This window comes from Helicoverpa zea, chromosome 3, assembly GCF_022581195.2.
Source record: "Helicoverpa zea isolate HzStark_Cry1AcR chromosome 3, ilHelZeax1.1, whole genome shotgun sequence".
NCBI classification, from domain to species: domain Eukaryota; kingdom Metazoa; phylum Arthropoda; class Insecta; order Lepidoptera; family Noctuidae; genus Helicoverpa; species Helicoverpa zea.
Genome location: NC_061454.1, coordinates 4,907,158 through 4,927,121, shown reverse-complemented (window position 1 = coordinate 4,927,121; position 19,964 = coordinate 4,907,158). Strand labels below are relative to the sequence as shown.

General features: G+C 36.2%; 1 protein-coding gene across 1 annotated transcript; it reads right to left on the bottom strand.

Annotated features, from left to right (window-relative positions):
- Positions 1-3,585: 3,585 nt before the first annotated feature.
- On the bottom strand, positions 3,586-19,758 carry LOC124645611 (abhydrolase domain-containing protein 2). The gene is made up of 8 exons (XM_047185408.1): positions 19,452-19,758; positions 15,309-15,481; positions 12,566-12,733; positions 8,527-8,710; positions 7,445-7,639; positions 6,008-6,162; positions 4,659-4,937; positions 3,586-4,509 (listed from the first exon to the last, which is right to left on the bottom strand). Exons 1-7 carry the CDS (start codon positions 19,604-19,606, stop codon positions 4,663-4,665), a joined length of 1,305 nt encoding a protein of 434 aa, XP_047041364.1. The 5' UTR covers positions 19,607-19,758; the 3' UTR covers positions 3,586-4,509; positions 4,659-4,662.
- Between the last annotated feature and the right edge of the window lie 206 nt (positions 19,759-19,964).

Here is a 19,964-nt window from a genome sequence, read left to right as displayed (position 1 = left end):
TCTTCTGTCTAAACATGTCATACTTTAATAGAAATGGGTTTCTAATTTACTACACATACATATAAAATACTTTCCCATCCCCTTCGTCAGAATTCGACTATGTCTATCTTCCCCACGAACTTATGAACATTAGTTTGGACGGAAGTTAGTTTAGCCCCGAACAAAGCTCACAAATCATCGCTTAGCGAACAATTCTATTGCTAAAGTTTTCCTAGGAACAGTACAAACTTCATTATAACGCATTAGTTTAAAAACCCATTTCCAGAACACATGCAAACAATTGAACATTTAAATTATCGATTCTCATATAAGGTGTCAGTACAAATTAAATTAAACTACTCTATTGCAAATACATTTCCAAATCAAAAGGGCATCTAAATTGACAGTACACAGCATAATATGTATAATTTTCTCTGAATTCCAACTACTACTTAGGAACATTACGGGAATTCAATACAGAGGAATGCGATGTATATTAATACTTTATTTAATCTAGCAGTACCTGGCATTCAATATTGTTCATTGTGCAAATATTATGTTTGTACTATTTATATATTACATACATATGAACAAAAATGTTAAACAAACAATTATTATGAAATAATTATCTATACATATAATAAATCTGTAGAAAAGTAATTTTTGTACATTGAAGAAATTGGCAAAAAAAATAGCCAGCATGTTAAAGGATAACTAACAGAACCCATTTCCATCATTTTTGTCATTTTTGTCTGTTTGTCTGTTTGTCTGTTTGTCTGTTTATCTGTTTATCTGTTTGTTCGTTCGGGATTCACGTAAAACCTACGAATTCAATGCAGACAATGCTTATATAAAAAAATTCTACGTAACTTGGGGTATTACTTAGTTTTTGTTTCATCGAAATCGATTCACTCTATCAAAAGATATGATTAATTTTGTGAATTCAAGATGTAAATTATTACGACACGCAATCTGTTTGTCAAAACTGTACATTTGAATGTTGTACTTATATTAGTTGATCGGCCTATTATTAACCTTTACACAGAAAATCACACCTTCATAAGTAACTTCGGAAGAAAAAAAAAATTAAAATTGTGTTTAGCCAAGGTTAAAGTAGCTCCATCTGTGGTAATCTGTGTTAAATAAAATACATAAAATTTGTCAAAGGAGCGAGGTGGTAAATGACAATAAATTACCATACATTCTTTATAGAGGATTATTATTTCAACAGATGGAGTTGTGTATTTTCCGTAATTCACCATATTTTAACACGTAGTGTAATTTTTCGATAGACATTTCAATAGTGTTTGTCAGTTTGCCGTGCCACATCAAAATCCAATTATAATTATCACCTTGATGAAAGGAAAATAATAGTTCTCAGCCAAATATAAAACGGTGCCATCTAAATTATTTTTTGAATATTATGTCAAAAATGATGACTTTAGTATAACAATTAATTATCATTTAAAGTTACAGATGGAGTTTATATCAGGATGTTTTCATAAACATAGTTTAGCTTCTCTTCCACTAATGTGGTGGCCTTAAAACAAATTACTTTGAGTGAATAGTATTAAGTAGACCTTCATTATTTTTTTTGATGCAAAGTATGTAAACTTAATCCTAGAAGAAAGGAGGATCTGTCTCTCGCAAGTGCTGCTAAGCGTGAGGTAGGTAGGTAATGTAGGATTCTGTAGCTTTAAGAACAAGCCCAGATACAAAGTGCAGATAAGAAATGGGAGCTTTCTCGATTTAATACCATACACACGTAAAATGCTTTATGCGTCTGAAAACGTACAAATTGCGCGTCGCATACCAGACACATGCTTACTTTCAACTTCTGATCGCAAATGCACTGGTCACGATTACGAACAGTCTCAGTAAGACCCGAGCCAAGTCTAAAAAAACACCTTTTATATAAAACTACGTTTGATGTCATTCAATCACAAAGACAGAATTGTTTTCTGTTGCAAATCCTATCCACCTGTATCCTATCCTAATCCAGCATGCGTTGCAGGTGTGCATTGCACAAAAACCAATGGTATCCTATTCGAGAAGTCAAAAGAGTCGACCTGCCAACGTCAGCTTCTGCGCTAAGCAAGTGTTCTTAATAGTACCATCAGAATTACATTCATCGTTGAATGAGGTGAATAAATTTTCAGAAACCACAATAACAGTAGGAGCCAAAGCATATGATCGCTTCATAGAGCTCTGATTGGCCCCAGTTGACCAAGTCAGGTCTGATTTGTTCGTTCATCAGATCTTTGAAAGTTTTTCGGTGGACTTTTTTTACTTACTGTCGTCCTGTTTACGTGTGACACAAAATATGGTATATAAACGCAAGAGCGAAATTTTCCTGGTGTGCGGTAGTGACTCCCAGTATACAACACTTTTGTTTCTTTTGATTTGCTGGCTCCACCAAGAAATGACAAATTGAGAGCGTACATTTTGAAAATCTTGGCAAAACTGCAGGTTTCAAGTACGAACACATGAAGTGGACTCTCACAGATACGTACATTTTGCCTATTCGTGAACTAATGCAAACATTTCGGTGGAGTCCCGGCTTAGGCCTCCCCCACATTAGGCGTGCGCGATCCTCGGGCGTGTGAGTAGCGCGGGCGTCGCGAGCACGCTTCATGAACGTCGCGTTTTGCTGCCCTGCGGCATTTACCTACAGCGAGGTCGCGGCGCGCACGCGCCGCTCTCCTTGACGTTTAACTGCTAAGGCGTTTAGCGGGTGGCGGGGATAGCAGGCGAAGGGGTAAGAACGCAACTCGAGCGCCGCGTCGCTTGCACTCTTCACACATGCCGCAGGGCAGCAAAACGCGACGTTCATGCAGCGTGCTCGCGACGCCCGCGCTACTCACACGCCCGAGGATCGCGCACGCCTAATGTGGGGTCAGCCTTACCATAGTGAGTAAGTGCACAGAAAATCCCCGTCATACAAGTGTTTCTCCCCAGTAGTGAAACTATCCTACCCTATGCGCCTGCTGATGATGATGACTCATTTTATCATCCATCCGGCTATTCCCCAACTATGTTGGTGTTGGCTTCCAGTCACCGAATCTGTTTGAGTACCAATATTTTGCTTGGAGCGACTACCTATCTACCTATCTTCAATCCAGTCAACTACACAAGCCGATATCCATGGTAAGACTGACAGACTTTCTGGCTTCTGATTAGTCGCAGCAGCTGCAGAAAATGTACAAATGACAGCTTTGTCAGACTCAAAGCATATCATCATCATCATCAGCCTATCGCAGTCCACTGCTGGACATAGGCCTCTCTAAGTGCATGCCACTGAGATCAAAGCATATAGACATAGATTATAACTGTTTCCTGTGAAAATTACTTACGCACCATACGTAATAATTTTCCAAATTGGCTGACTAGATCCAGAGATATTCACAACGTCACAAACTTTACTTCTTTTGTTTAGATAAATGGTCACATCCACAACACAACCTTGATCAATGAATCTATGCGACTGCTAAGTGCTAATCCTAATTATACTGTCACGTGAAAGAATGCACCTACGGGATAAGTAGTATTTTGACTATTCTATATTGCCCACGCAGACGAAGTTGCGGGCAACAGCTAGTTATTCGATAAATATTTAAAATCCATGTACTCGTAAGTTTGTAGTCACTAATGATTCTCACTTGTATCAAACAACAATGTTACATAATAATACATAACTTACTCATCAGGGACTAGAACCCATAGCCGTTACACAGAAATAGCTGTTACCCGGCTGATATACTTTCCACACAAGTGCACATCAATTAAAATGCAACAGTAAATACATAAACAATTGGCTATAATATATCACAACTTGAAAAAACAACTAAGGCCCGTGTCTTCAGTGTGCATTCGAATAAAATTTGTGCAATAAGGCGTGGCTTCATAAACATTTAGTAAATGTGGAAAGCAGTTTCATAAATGCAAACATGTTTTGTGCTAGTCACAACAGTCCGCATTTCAAAGCGACTATTGATATTTATATAGCTTGTAAAATCGTTGATATAAAAATGTAATGCTTCGGAAAACAACTCGACTACAATATAAACTATTTACGCCACGCCAGATCACATCTTATAGTCACAACATAAAACAATAAACATTAACTCACATACAATTTGACATAGAGCCTGGGGAACACTAATCAACGAGTTCACAATAAATATTTATAAAAAGCTATGTGCTGTTTATAATAAATTCCCTATTAGGTCCTGCCTAATATCTTACTTAAGGCATAACGGGAACTAACGCGTTCCCATACTAGGCTTTGGTAAATACGGGTTTGCCTTCTATAATAATCAATATAGCAACTATTTATTAGGACGTATAAAAACGTGGCGGAGAATCGTTACCTCCAAAATATGTACTTATAACTCAATTTAAGTACTTTATAAAAAATGTACTGCCGATGAAATGGACTGCAGTAATTTTATATTAGTTTTTTTTTCTTCTAATAAATATTAGACACATAAGTATATCAAAGTGCTCTATGAGCCACGAGTTAAAGAACTATGGCCTTACTACAAAAACTTAAACCCCTGTTTTACACTTGTCTAAAAAAATGTTGGCTGCAAAATGAACCATATGTCAACGTCATAATTTGTCATTTTTTTAGACAAGGCATAAACTGACGTTTAAAAGTTTTTGTGGTAAGACGGTATATGTCTAGTATGCTGCTTGGGCCGTTTTTTCTAAAGGGTCGCGGTATACGATGGTAGCCGATTTGATGAGATCAGGTTCGTCGTCCGAGGGTACGCATTCGGCGGAGACGGCGACATCTTTGTGTGAGCATTTGTTGTGCGCCATGAGCAGTCCGCCGGCCAGACCCACCAGCGCGCGGTCCAGCCAGTTCACCGGGTTAGCGTACACCAGACCTCCTTCGTAGAATCCCAAGTGACCGCCGTGAGCGAGTTCTAGATACATCGCCTTATCGTGCGAGCCTGTAACGATAAATTAATCTTTTAAAAAAGAAAACAAACAGCAAACATTAAATATGACGCTAAAATGGAAGTAGATAACCTTAGTCTGATTCAAACTTTTTCAAGTTGCCGTTATCAGCTTTAGCGGTCACGCCGCAAGATCATGCTCAGAGTGTTTTACAAAAGCACTTTCGTGAAATATTTTCTACATGAATTAGGTACCTACATTTAGAAAGACACGATGTTTCTTATATGATTAACTTAAAAAAAAGACGCTGAGTTTGAACTTCCTACTCGTACTACAAGGCTATTTGTAGAAAGGTAATCTAGAATATATCTGGGTTCAACAATCAAACTGTCGCGAACCGACTCAATGGCACTTATAAATAAAAGAAATCAAGCTATTACCAAATTTCGAGTAGAAATCGCATCAGGTAGTGAGAAGAGAAAAATAAAGCTTTTCTAAACCATTTCTGACATCATTGACCTTGCAAATCCGAATTTAGTAACTTAACACATAATATAAATTTAAAGATTTAAAATCCAGTTCTGCAGGTTTCATTCACACAAGTACAATGATAATGACCTCAATTCTGTTGTGCATTGAAGTCAATAATAAAGACTTTCGTTCTATAACTTTATTATAGGAAAAAGCCCACGCATCACGCCCTAATGAGACGTATACTCACCCTTGTCATCTAGATACATAATAAAGTAATATTAACTTCAGTCTTTATAAGACCTGTCATAAGTTTCACGTAGGCGACGCCTTAATTAATAATGTAAATGAATTACCAACGCCAAGTGACGTACACTATTTATACCAAATATTACCACGGCATTTATACATTAATCATAAAAAATATGCTAATTGCAGGTTTACGCTAGTCTTTTGACTTTTAAAAATAAGTCAGAAAGAAACCTAACGCCAACCTGGTTTGACCTTTAAAACCTGTATAAAGTTTAAAATTAGACAGCAGTCTTCATGGAAAAAGAATGAGCTAAATACCTAGAAAAAATAACTATTGGTGATCAAGCAGTGTTATCGACTTGGTCTAGTTTTTAAAGATCTCCAAAAAGGGGCTACTTACTGACAAATTCCCTGACGATTGGCAATAGAGGTTCGGGAACAATGGGGTCGTCGCGTGCGTTGATGAAAATCATCGGGGTTTTTATATTCTTGAGGTAGAATGCCGACGAACTCCACTTGTAGAGATCCGCCACTGATTCAAAGCCGTACATTCTCCTGTAAATACATACAAAAAAATGTCGTCAAACCTTTTTGCAGTATTTGCTGATCTTTCTAAAAGGAACTTTATTTCCTCTCAGTTTTTTTTCCCGCCCACAACAAACTGTCAAATAGCAATTACTTAAGATTGTGCTAGAAGCATTAAGTACCCAAGATAAATTGTTCGACTATGCTAATATCTGAAATGACTCGCATCTCGGGTCACACATAAAAGTCCGTTGACACGCCTTAAAATTATAAACTCCAGCAAATATCGAGGATGGCGTGATCGGTCAGAGATCACGAGTGCGATAATGTAGCGTTCGAGCTCAACAGTTAACTAGTTACCCCAATTTTACCATCGTTTCTGCAAACCTAGGAGGTGGCTAGCCTCAAATTGCGCCGAATTTGGGCATTAATAATTTGTAGTGGCAGTATTAATTAGGCTTCCAACAAAAAATACTTTAAGTAGAATCTCATTATTCACAGGAAACTGCGTAACTAATTCTTACTCAATATGTGTTAATTGCACAAAATACCGGCATTATGAAGACACCAGAAAGATCTATCAGTGTCTAAATTATGCGTCATAATGTGGGGCGGATTTACTTTCGCTCTTAAAATGCATTATTACTGTAGAGTGCGCAAAACGTTTTAATTATTTTATACCTATGTTTGTAATTCCTTTTGCTATAAGTTGCATATTTTATCGGCATTGTTCGAAGGTGTATTATAATATATTATGAGAAACCCATTTCCATTTTTTCTCACCAAGAAATTAACCCTACTTATACACAAATCTTCGCTATTCTCTGTGCACTACATTTACTACGTAAGGCGTCGTCCTAATTGGCAGCGATCGCGCGATGGCGCGATGCGTTTTTCATCTCACGATCTCACTTGCGAGGTTCCGAGGTTCAAATAGGACACTCTGATGAAATCTGTATGTTTGAACTCATCGCATGACGAGAACGCATCGTGTCATCGTGCGATCGCTGTCAATTGGGACGACGTCTTAGATGAAAAACGCATCGCACCATCGCGCGATCGCTGCCAATTAGGACGACGCCTAACGCTGATGGTCCTGCGGTCATATCGAATTGCCTTCCTATGTTACTAGGAATCCACCTCATCTACCTAAGTTTTTATACACGTGCAACATACTATCCGGTAACTTTTATTTGCTTGTAGTAAATACAGTTGCCCAATCTTTTACATACACACTGGATCATGACATTGGCCGTTATGATCCCGACTTGTTTAAGATACGATTTAAAATTCCCTTTTAAGGAGTCCTTACCTAGAATAAGCCTCATCAAGATCGGGCAATGTTCCAGCCGACACAATCATCTTCTCATCCAGATTGTATCTGTTCTTCATTTCTGGGCTGAGCAGCATCCTCTTGTGTCTCGTGATGATGTTGCGGTAGTTGTCTGTCATTATGTACAGGTAGAACCGACGGAAATTCTGCCATTGCAAGAGGTACACCATTGTGCTAAAATATGGAGATAAGGCTTATTATTTCATGAAAGCTAAGTAAGTCTTCGTTTTCTAATCAAAGCATGCTTCTGTCGACGAAAGACATCATTATGTTGGAAACTAAAACACCACCGGTATCAGACCTAATGATTCTAATACAAAGATAGGGCATACATCTAGATACTTCAATCATCTGAAGTGGAACACCGGGCGACAACCCGGATCAAGGCCTGGTTAAGGCCACCGTGATTGTGCCGAGGGGTCAGACGGATGTGTGCAAAATAAATAGTCATATCATTTCGAAGTAGATAACTAAGCAGTAAAAAGTATGCCGGCAAACTGCTGATTTGAATCAAGCCAATCTCACTATTCAGGTTAACATAATAAACCTTATTTTTCAGAGAACAAATAAAATGATTCTGCGGATATGATGTAGGAAATAAATTAATCTATTGTTGAGAGTATATGTAGGTAAATGCAGGTTTTATGAGTTATTTCGCAATCAGCGATAGAAAATTTCCATGAAGGTTACTGTTGCAACAGCGAGCCTACCTAATATGAATTGATGTAAATGCTGTTTGTACATTTTAGATAGCATTTTGCAATATCTCCAGTACTAGAATCCATAATTTGAAATATTTATGAGCATATTCCATATTCGTTTAAAATCTATGGCTGGCTTATAAAAATAGGCATTAATGGCATATAGCACACGCTATTTGCAAAAATGTATCATTAATCGCTAACGATCAATTTATATCCACGTACAGTTTTCCTCAACAGTTAATTGATGTGCGTTTATAGGAGTTACAATGTAGTTGACAATGACGATAACCTCGACCCCTCGGACAAATTGCTTTGAAAAAAATCATCATTAAACAATTGTGACTCTAATTTACTTACTCAATAGCATTGTATCCCTGGCATATTGAAATCCCGCCAATTATGTTGGTGGGTCTCTTTCTGTCCTCTCCCAGGTACTTAGAGATAAGGTTGCCGCCAAGACTAAATCCGACTAGAATTAGTTTCGTGTTGGGGTACCGCTCCAAAAGGTTCTCCACCATATAGTTGTAGTCATCGGTGTGGCCTGTGAACAAAACATTTTTTACCATGTATACTTGATTAGAAAATACAAGCTTCGGGGGTGTAACCTTATCAATATTTAACTGCTTCGGTGTGCTAGTTTTTAATAATTGCATTTGTAGTTATTAGGGTTAATGAACACGATATTGTTTTTAGTATCAATTAATTTAAATACGCTTTGTCGTTAATTTTAATGATACGCCGAGAGGTATAAATATTATTATGTGACATGCCCACTCGTACTCCCAATCTGAAGTAAATATTACTCAATGTTATCAAAGGTAAGATAATATAGACTTATGTTTAAAAGTTGTTTTGTAAACCAATTAGTTGGATCCATGCGAAATTTCTTAGAAGCAAATATGTACATGTTGGTCAAATATCGGACAGAGTAGTATGACTCCCTCTAGTTTGTGACACTAGTGCCTACCTCTGTAATATCTATAAAATTCATAATAACCTATTCGCGATAAAACTAATTCAATTTCTCTCACATTCATTGTATCGTCGCACTTATTTCAAATGCACTTGAACGTTTGAAGGCCAGCGCCGATATGGTCAATCGTTTTGTTCCTTCTAAGGCAGATAAGTATAATTTTTCAATGAGTGCTATAACTATAGAGTAAGATATACATATATACGTGACGGAAATACACTACCTATAAGATTTTCCAAATCTTCACTTTAATATTCAAAGTCATATCAGTCAGGAACACAAAATATTCTTTGATAGAGGTGTAGAAAAAACTTGTTCGTTATGCAAGTCTCAATTATAGACTTTTCTTCAGCTGTATTTCCATTCCTAATCCACAAACGAGTTTGCTCATTACCATATTATGTGGAAAGATAAGCAGAGCTACGTCACCATAAGTATGTATTTGAGTGAAAATACCATCGCGCGGTGAAATTATAATTAAAATTTTAATAAACATGAACCGAAATTTTTATCGTTTATTATTCGTATAGTTCGGCCATTCAGAGAATGCGTTCCTGACACGTCGCGATTGAACTGACGACGTAACTTTGCAATGGCGTTGCAGTTACGATAAAAATATTTTTGCTGGTTGTTTACCGTTTTAACAATTGAGGAGCATTAAAACAACATTATTATATCAATAATCAATGAATGTTATTACGTCGTCAGTTCAATCGCGACGTGTCAGGAACGCATTCTCTGAATGGCCGAACTATAACAACTGTATTTTAAAGTAGGTACATACTTAAATTGATACGCAGTATGAAATTATTTCCTTTCAAAAACATAACTTCACCTTGAAATAATTTATTATTTATTGAAGCAATTCAATAATTGCCGCCTTGCTATACTTCTCACGGTTTTAACTGCGAAAACTGTGGGAAAATGCAAGTGTTTCAAATTACCCTACAATGTAAAGGCAGAGTCACACTGGTGGACAGGTTTAGTATGACGAAGCTAAGGTACGATGATTTACCAACCATAATGTAGGGGAAACCAGCGATTTTCTTTTGCCGCTAATGCCTTTTTCCGCACACATAACACGGAAAAATGCACCGGTCTCATTTGCGGGAAAGTCTCGGACGTAGGATTGCCTTTCCGTTAAACTGTACTTACTTTAGTTATATCTTATCTATTACTACATGTTACGTAACTGAATAATAACAGGGTGGTTTTACAAGTTGACTTTGATAACTACCAATAAAGTGTTCTAGATTGATTTGACATTTGAATGATTGAGCCATTTTATAGATATTTCTGAGAATGGTCTCTGAACAATGAATAATAAACAAATGTCAAATTGATTCTCCTCATCAAAGCAACTCTATTGTGAACATTTCACAACTAATCAAAAATTCATATTTTCATAAAATAAAGCCTCTTTTTTTAAAAAGCATAGAGCAAAGTAATTCTAGATGGTCTGCGTCAACGACCCCGATTGTCCCCGATGTGAAAGTCGTTACAGTCCATACCTAAGTAGATGTGGAATATAGATAACGTACAGCCATAGTCCTATGTAAATGGCGTCTATTCATTATGTTAGTTAATTCATGTATAATCGGAGTGTCACACTTTGTTACTTCTAAGGGAGCCGTCGACACCTGTTACCTAAAACTTGACCGGCCAAACTTATTGATTTTGAGTCACCGTCATTAGATTTTATTTCTAACATTCAATCACATGAAAGCAAGCCACTGAAATCTCTAGTTTTTCATAATTACGCACTCTGTTTAATAATAAACTATTATCTGAATTCGAATAATCTTAAGATTCCCTCTAGAACAGTGGTTCTTAACCGGTGGTCCGCGGACCACTGATGGTCCCTGGAGGCATTCCAAGTGGTCCGTGAAGCTTCGCTTCGCGACGTTGCTATACGTTATCTAACTTTATTTTTATCGACTTATCTATGCGCGCGCGGTTTTCGCAACATTTTACGTATTTTTGGTTTTGAGTCTTAAAAAATAATTAAAATTTCGCGCTCGCTTCGCTCGCGTATTCAGAAACTATATTCCCTTATTTTTGCAATTGTCAACAAACAAAAAGTTAAGTACGTTTGGGCTAAATTTTACGTAATATTTGGTTAAAATCGCTCAAAATTTCGCTCGCGCATTTGGAGACTAGATAGGAATGTGTTTATCTTTCTTTGCATTTGCTTACCTACAATTACTGACGACATGAGTTTAGCTTTGAGTAGTACTGAACCAAAAATTCTGAAATTAGTAAAGAGAATGCAGTCACAAAAATCTCATTATATTAAAATCTGTAACTTTTAGTTTTTGCTAAATAATAAAGAAATGAGTGCTAATTATAAAGTATGCTTGTATTCTTTATCAAAGAACTCTTAATTTAGGTAAACCGATGGGGTGGTTCCCGGCAAGACAAACTTTAGTTAAAGTGGTCCCTCATGTCAAAAAGGTTAAGAACCACTGCTCTAGAATAATCTTAAGAAGACGGTCTCCTCCCGTGGTTTACTCGTATAAACTATAACAAAGCTTTGTTTGGAATTAGTAAACAAATAAAGAAAATGCGTGAAAAAGTAAAAAGGAATGCAATTGTATAACGGCATGCAATGCACACAAATACGTAAATACATAACATACTAAATACATGGTTATTGTAGAATCGATCAAATGCTTACTTATCTATTACTTGTGCCAAATGTAACCTACGCAATAATACGATTTACTGCAACAATGGAAGATTCACAATATTTCTTGATATTATAGATATGAACACGTGTAAGTACAATATATGAAGATGATTAGATATATAAAGAGCTCTTTACAAACTCTGTACCTACGGTAAGTAATTAACGAAGTATTTAGAACGGTGCCCCTCAAGCATATCCATGCGTTTGCGCATCGACGTCAACGCACCGTGGCGCAAGGAAGGGGTCATATTTGTAATGTTCTTCGTCATTATCTAATTACCTATGCTATTTTTTTCTATAAAATTGACAAATCAGCCTCAATAACATAGAAAGTATTGCATTCATTAGATCGCACTTGAAACAAAGGCAATTATATTAATTCCGCTGCAGTGTTATATTACTTCGGAACCGATCAGTGGTTTGTATAACCGCATTACGAACCTACATGTACAATGCAGATTTTACTAAGATTCCGAGGGAAAAAAGCGAAGAAAATAGTTTGCTTTCAATGTGAATATAAAACCTAGATCAGAATCAGTGAGATTTTTTTTTTATCATACTTATTGACATTATTTAACAGTCACAGGCGGCCTGTGACTGTTATATAGCTATTTCATTGCCATATCTTAGGTGCTAGTTAGATCTCACTACTAACCCTTCACTTTAATAACATCGCCTTGTATTAGGCATATTTGATATTCTGGCGAAGAGTGATTATATTACAAATTCCTTACCGTAAGAAAAGATCCGATTGCCAGTCACTGGGACGCTGTTGAGTGCTCCGATGTGGTTGAGCACGGCACACCTGTAGCCGTGACATTGAGAGTAGTGCACGTAGGTGCGGATGTACACACTCTCTGAGGTGTTGCCGATGCCGGGACAGATCGCCACCGTCACGTCATCTGGGAAAAAAAAATAGAGATTGAAGCAAATTCCAGCCTTGAAATGATGCTTTAACCTACATATAGACGTTAAATAGGGAAATTATGGAGCATATGAACAGGCATTACATCTGGTCAGTGCAAAGCTGGATTTCCAGATTTCTGATCTATAATAAGTGATGATGATAAAGCTGGATACAGAACGAGGTCAGCATTATCCGCCTTAGTTTAGATGTAAATAATGTTGTATGTAACAAATATTTTACAAACGAACTTCAAATGTAGGTACCTATATAAAGTTCATTAATATTCCTTCGGAATCACTTCCTCACTGAGTCAATTAAATTCAAAGCTGTGTCAAGGTTAACCGGCATTCTGTGCTACCGATTTACAAATACGTTATTGTCAGCATCTCGAATAATGTAAACATTTTTTCCACAAATGACCATTAGACAAAAACTAATTCAAAGTAGGTAAGTAGTTTCTATCAAAAGAATATACTCATTGGAATGTACGGATAAAGACATGATACTTTTGACCTTAATAGCACGGTTAAATGTGCAGAACTGATTTCGACAAAATCTGAAACTGCTTAAAATGTTAAAAGATATAAGGAAAAGTATAAAGTAATTCTTTATCCAAATACTATCTGCAAATCACCTGAGATTCCTAAACATTATACGCTCAAGGGTACATAGACTGACGTAGAGTGAAGGGGCAGACTGGAAGCGACGTATTACAAACAATAAATGGCTGGATGTGCGAAACTAATGAATGGCTAGGGCCACCGGCTCCCCGATATAGTGACCATAAACACAGTTTTCCGCCACTTGAGTCTTATCATCCACTCTATGACGTTCAACTGATTCACAAGTTATGTCTACATAGAAACAGCATAGTTTACCTATACTGTTATTGTTTGCGAAAGCTTGTTAATTGACGTACCGTTTTATCTTTTGTATTTTATGATATGACGATGACTAATTAAATTAATTTATGACATTGAAGATAGGTTTGTATTACGTGCAAAGATATTCATATTTATGTGAAGATCAAAGTTTGTTTCATAGTAGCTAAAGCATGAGCCAGGTCCAGTATAGAGTATGAGTATGATTTAATCGGCTTCAAATTCTAGAAGGAGGAAGAAAGAAGGAGAAAGAAGATCAGCCATCTCATAGCATTGTGAGATCAGAAAATTATATAATGTTGTCATGAGTTCTCCAGGACATGAAAAAGGGTAGTGAATGACGATGATGTAGAAACTTCTGGCTGCAGCGGTAGGTACAGTAACCTTTTGTAGGAACAATAACCTATGGTTTATGAGTAGATGGCAATGGATTAATTTGAAATTCTAGGTAATATTTGACGTCATTGCAAATCATTATTGTCAAGAGCATTTTTTCCTTGCGTAACGAGAAAATTATTTTCAAGTGGTGTTGTAAAAGAATGGCTTACCCATAATCTGTTTTCTATGCCTACATAAACTACCCATTTCTTTATTTACCCGAAGTAGAATTCGACCGTATCCTAACATCTGGTGTGTAGATTTTATCGTTTAGTTTAGAATAATCTAGATCATTTTGTCTGACTCGAACTACTTTTGTTCCTGACTCACTAAACCATTTAGTATTATCATGATAAGAAGCTGATAGTGGTAATCCTAGACATTGGAAAATTATGTTAAGTTTTATTACAGCTATTTGTTTGCCGGCATGACACATATTTATCCAATTATAACTAGGTTTTGTTCATAGCGTTGCTAGCTTGAATTCCCAGGTACAGAAACTGTGAATTGTCATGTTAATTTGGATAACATTTGATTTCATGCTAAATGTTCAAGTATTTATTTTATTTATTTATATAAAGGAAGACTAACAGCTAGTACAATAGGTAAAAATTCATGCATTTGCAACATACAGCCAATTACAAGTCTTCACTGATATTGATATGGTATTAATGCTATCATTTTTGCATATTTACGAGTTATAAAGTATCCTCGCGGGATTTTGATAGGAACTACCTATATCCTATTTATTTTATCATGGGGCTGAACCGATATGAGCACGCCACTGCTATTTATAATGACGTATATTACAGCATAATGTGTTATCACAATGATGATGCAATCTCATTTCACGAAGCTTACGAAGGAGTTTAGTTAGACCAAACAGGTTTTACTGCTGTACCGGTCTTGGGAACAATACCTTCGTGTTGCAACTGATGGACCAATGGAGTGGAAAAGCCAGTCGCAAGCTATTCGTAATCATGACCTTGCTATGCATCGATGTATACTCTAGCATTATTGTATGTATTTTTGTGACGTTGCTATTGGTATACACGATCACATAGCTATTTATATGTTGCCGTCAGTTCCTAACAAAAGTGATGCCACTTCCACGTTTAAATGAATCAGTTATCTACTCCGGTTGCCAATTTGATAGGAATCCAACCAACATTTATTGATTTCTCGGAATTTCATGGCAGGAAATAAAACAATCAAATGAAATGAAATTCATAGATTCAGCTAGCTTGGAATTCGATATTTAGCTACAAATCTTCATTAGTAAGCAAAGATGATGTTTTTTTATTAAATTACCTTCATGTTCATTCCCAACGGGTTCATAGAGGTCGTAGGTGAGGGTCGACTTATCGGGCAGCACCAGCGACACTCGGCCGCCTATAGGCCAGGGGCAACGGACTCGCCCGATTAGACTATGCAGAATAGTCTGGACATGCCCGCTGAAGCCCCACAGTCGAGTCGGTACGTATCTGCAATGAAAACGCTGGGTTAGCAACCTGTTGAACTTCTAAATGTCATATTTATACACTTTGCTTATGTTATAAAAACATACATGAGTCACTAGTTAAGTACTGTCGATAAATATGATTTCTCAATTTATACTTTGCTTCTCTTTATCATCATCATGTTGGGGTCGGCTTCCAGTCTATCCGGATTCAGCTGAGTACCAGTGCTTTACAAGAAGCGACTGCCTATCTGACCTCCTCAACCCAGTTACCCGGGCAACCCGTACCCCTTGGTTAGACTGGTGTCAGACTTACTGGCTTCTGACTACCCGTAACGGCTGCCAAGGATGTTCAATGACAGCCGGGACCTACAGTTTAACGTGCCATCCGAAACACAGCCAATAGGCTAGTTTCCTAAAAAATATAATTAGTCCGTCTTGTAGATTGTCCAAAATTAAGCGATACGTATTTTTTCTTTTTTAAATTGGATCAGAACTTGTTAAGATATAGCGTGTTAAAGTTGAGTGTGACGTCACAAGTTGCTACAATTTTCAGGACACTGTGACGTAAAAGGCCCCCACTCCTAATTTTTGAAGTGTATTATCTTTGTCATTTTATGTTTAATTAAAAAAAGAAAAAATACGTATCCAATATTTATTGATTATCCAAAAAGCGGACTAAATATTATTTCTTTATTTCGACCCTGGACACTACCCTATTGTGTCTAAGATATCCTTATAAAGTACATACAAACTTAGAAAAGTTGCATTGGTACATGCCTGACCTGGGATCGTACCCGCGCCCTCATACTTGAGAGGTTGGTCCTTTACCCACTAGGCCACCACGACTTTTTTTCTCTTTATATTAATTTATAATTATATAATATTTTATAAGGATATGATAGCCTTCCCTTGTACTGATTGGCAATTAGGCAAGCCCCTGCTCGTCTACCTATACCACAGATTTTAATTATCATGTTATAATACAACCCCAATTCTGCACGACGAATCTATTGTGATTGGCACTGACTTCATACGGCCATTCAGAGAATGCGTTCCTGACACGTCGCGATTGAACTGACGACGTAACTTTGCAATGGCGTTGCAGTTACGATAAAAATATTTTTGCTGGTTGTTTACCGTTTTAACAATTGAGGAGCATTAAAACAACATTATTATATCAATAATCAATGAATGTAGTTACGTCGTCAGTTCAATCGCGACGTGTCAGGAACGCATTCTCTGAATGGCCGAACTATAGTCAAAGTTGGCGTGACACGATCTTATATAGATATGCTAATTTTTTTATTGTTTCACGGAGTGTTATGCGGTGTGGTTTCGTCGTAATTTACATGTGTATCTATGACTCATTCGTCCCTAGGTTTAGTCGATAAGCTAGCTATTCTGGCGTGAATCATTTTCCAGCATGGACGCCAAAGCATGGGAATTGTATGGTACTCGCGGCACCATATGCTCGGTGAACAATAATAATCAATACGACATGCACTTCATTATTTCACTCCAGAACAACTTGACTGTTTGTTTGTATAAAAACTATCCAGGTTTCATCTCTCCTCATGGTACTATACAATACCAAACAAAATGACTGTTCATTTATCTTTAATGTAAATGATAATCACTCATAACTTTAGTGATTCATATTCAGCATAGATTGATGCTATTTTTATTATCAGTAAGATCAGTATCTAAATCTTGTAATACAAACTCAGGTGTGCATTTTCATGGTCAAAGTAATGAAAAAGTATAAGTTTGATGAAATGTGGACTGGAGACTGTTTCTTGCAAACAATTAAAAAAGTAATAATGGCTTCATTCAATATCTGAGTTTAAATAGCGTGTCCATCAATGATGTCATTCATTTGAAGGCCATTTTTGTTTAGATTATCTAATTTATGACTTGCTATACCTACTTATTACTTATAGAATGGAAATGTTTTAAGTAGAATTGGACCTTCCAGAACATTCTAAAACTATAATATGATCCAAAAGTGCAATAAGGATAACCAACCAAAATAGTGTAGTTACCTACACATGCATAACATGGGCAAAATTGATAACAAAATTAATTTAATTAAAAACCGTTCAGTGAAAATATTTGCATTCAATTAATTTGCAAGTAATGAGTTGCTACACTTTACCTATTGTTTAAGTTTACTAATCAGACAGGGTATGCATATGGATCAATTATTGACCAAAACAATGCTTACAATACCAATGAAGCAATGATTTCAAGGTGAACGAGTAATGAATGAGTCAAGATTGTTTTAAATACCCATTGACATCAGGGTTAATTTGTTATTAGATCATTTTAACTAAACCCATTTATTTACATAAGTAATAATGTTTTAGATTTTTGGAATCTCTATCATGACGTAAGTCTGATAGAATCTTCAGGTTTTTTTTTTTTTGTCTGATGATGTAGGGATGACAAATAGTGGCCATAAAATATAATAGGTGCTTAAAGATGTGTGTAACTCTTGTTCTCTCTCAACTAAGTAACTACTTATACATGTTATTGTTGATTGATTCTTCAATATTACAATACCCAGTAGTCTCAATTGATATAAATTGCTTCTATTGTCTAGTGCTAGAAACTTGTAATACCTAAAGCACCAGCAATTTGGTTCAAAACAAAATGTTTCTTATTTAATACTAGCTTGTTTCTTGCTGTGTGAATCACATCCTGTGGGAACTTCCGCCCATACTTGGATAAAATATAGCCTATATTGCTCATGAACAGTGAAGCTATAAACAGTAAAAAACAATCAAATTGGTTCAATATTTTTGGAGTCAAACAAACAAAAATATGTTTCCTCTTTTATATTATATTGTTAGACTGTTGTTATTTTTCTTTTATGTGCAATTGAAGCGGCCCATTAATAAATATGCTCTAATATACTTAACCTTGATAGAAACTGAACAAAGCTATGAAAATAAACAGACACCTGTAAACAGTGGTCTCATGAATATTGTATTAACTTTATTTACTAGAGTTAATGAACTGTTGTTAGAAATTGATAACATGTTTGTAAACATAGAATTACATTAGTGTTCCATATATTTACTTAATTTACATAGTGTATAATTGGGATGCCCAGGTAACTGTGACAAGGAGGTCAGATAGGCAATCACTCTTTGTAAAAACACTGGTACTCAGCTGCATCCGGTTAGACTGGAAGCCAACCCCAACATAGTTAAGATAGTTGGGAAAAGGCTAGGCAAATGCTGGTGATTATGATGATATTTACTTAATTTACAATTGGTAAAGAGCGGGAGTATTGACCTTAATTATTGCCCATATAAGATTTAAGTAGATAATCCTGACATCATGTCTATTATGGTTGGAATGAGAGACAAGCTATGCAGTCATAAATGACTCACCAATACAAAAAAGTTTTTACTCTAACTTGACGGACATGCTTTAAATCTATGGATGTTTCTAGAATAATCAAAAACATTGTTCATTCTTATAAATCCTGTGGAATATCAGTAATAAAGCAGGCATGTTGACTTTGTATTTATTAAGAATCCAGTCATAACAAAAGAAGCAGTTTGTTTCATTCAATACATTATTATGAAATGAAACCAAATTATAAATTGCTGGTTGTAAATACACATATTAGTATTTTTTTTTTCTTAGTACTTAGTAAATGTATAACAATATCAAAGTAGAGATATACATAACGCAGTAGGTATTCGGCTTCAAACGTTATCGAGCGCAACAAAATTAACTGAGAGCAATAAAATGGATAAACCATATCACTGTTTTGGATAATGATAATTAGTACTAATTCCAAATACAACCAAAACCTACCGAATAACAACGTTATTCAAGATAAAAGTTCCGTGACACAAAATTTACGACCTGAGAGGCAAATGACATCATCAAATATACCTCAGGCATGCGTGGATACGGGAATGTAAATAAACGGATCTATAAATGAAAACAAATACAAATGAAGCAACAATACTTACGGTTCATTTAGGAACGGTGATATAAATAATATGTTCTCAATAAAATTTCTATCTCTCCCAAAGATCACAGGTTTTTGAGGCTGACTGTTAACGTTCAATATTCTGAAAAGTACACACAATATGACCGCAATAACTGCTAGCAGAACTGTCGACATTTTGCTAAAGTTTTTGTCAGTTTCAGATCGTAGCGTACAAGTTTAGAAAGGGAATTTTACATAATAACGACAAAACCGTATTCCCCGAGATGCGAGGAAATAACAAACATCCACCCTCCGCACAACACAACACACTAAAAAATCGACATCAATCAAATCAACAACCGCTCACGAGATGTTCTAGAATCTCAACATGAAAACCATACCCATTGGTCTAAATTTTTACTATTATTTTATGATTGGCTAGTAGAGGGCTCTGTGAGTGTTTCATTGGAGTGTAAATATGTCAAAATGACAGAAGTAACACTCTCCAACCAATCATTTACTCCCCTTCTATTGAATGAACTAGAGCTGAGGA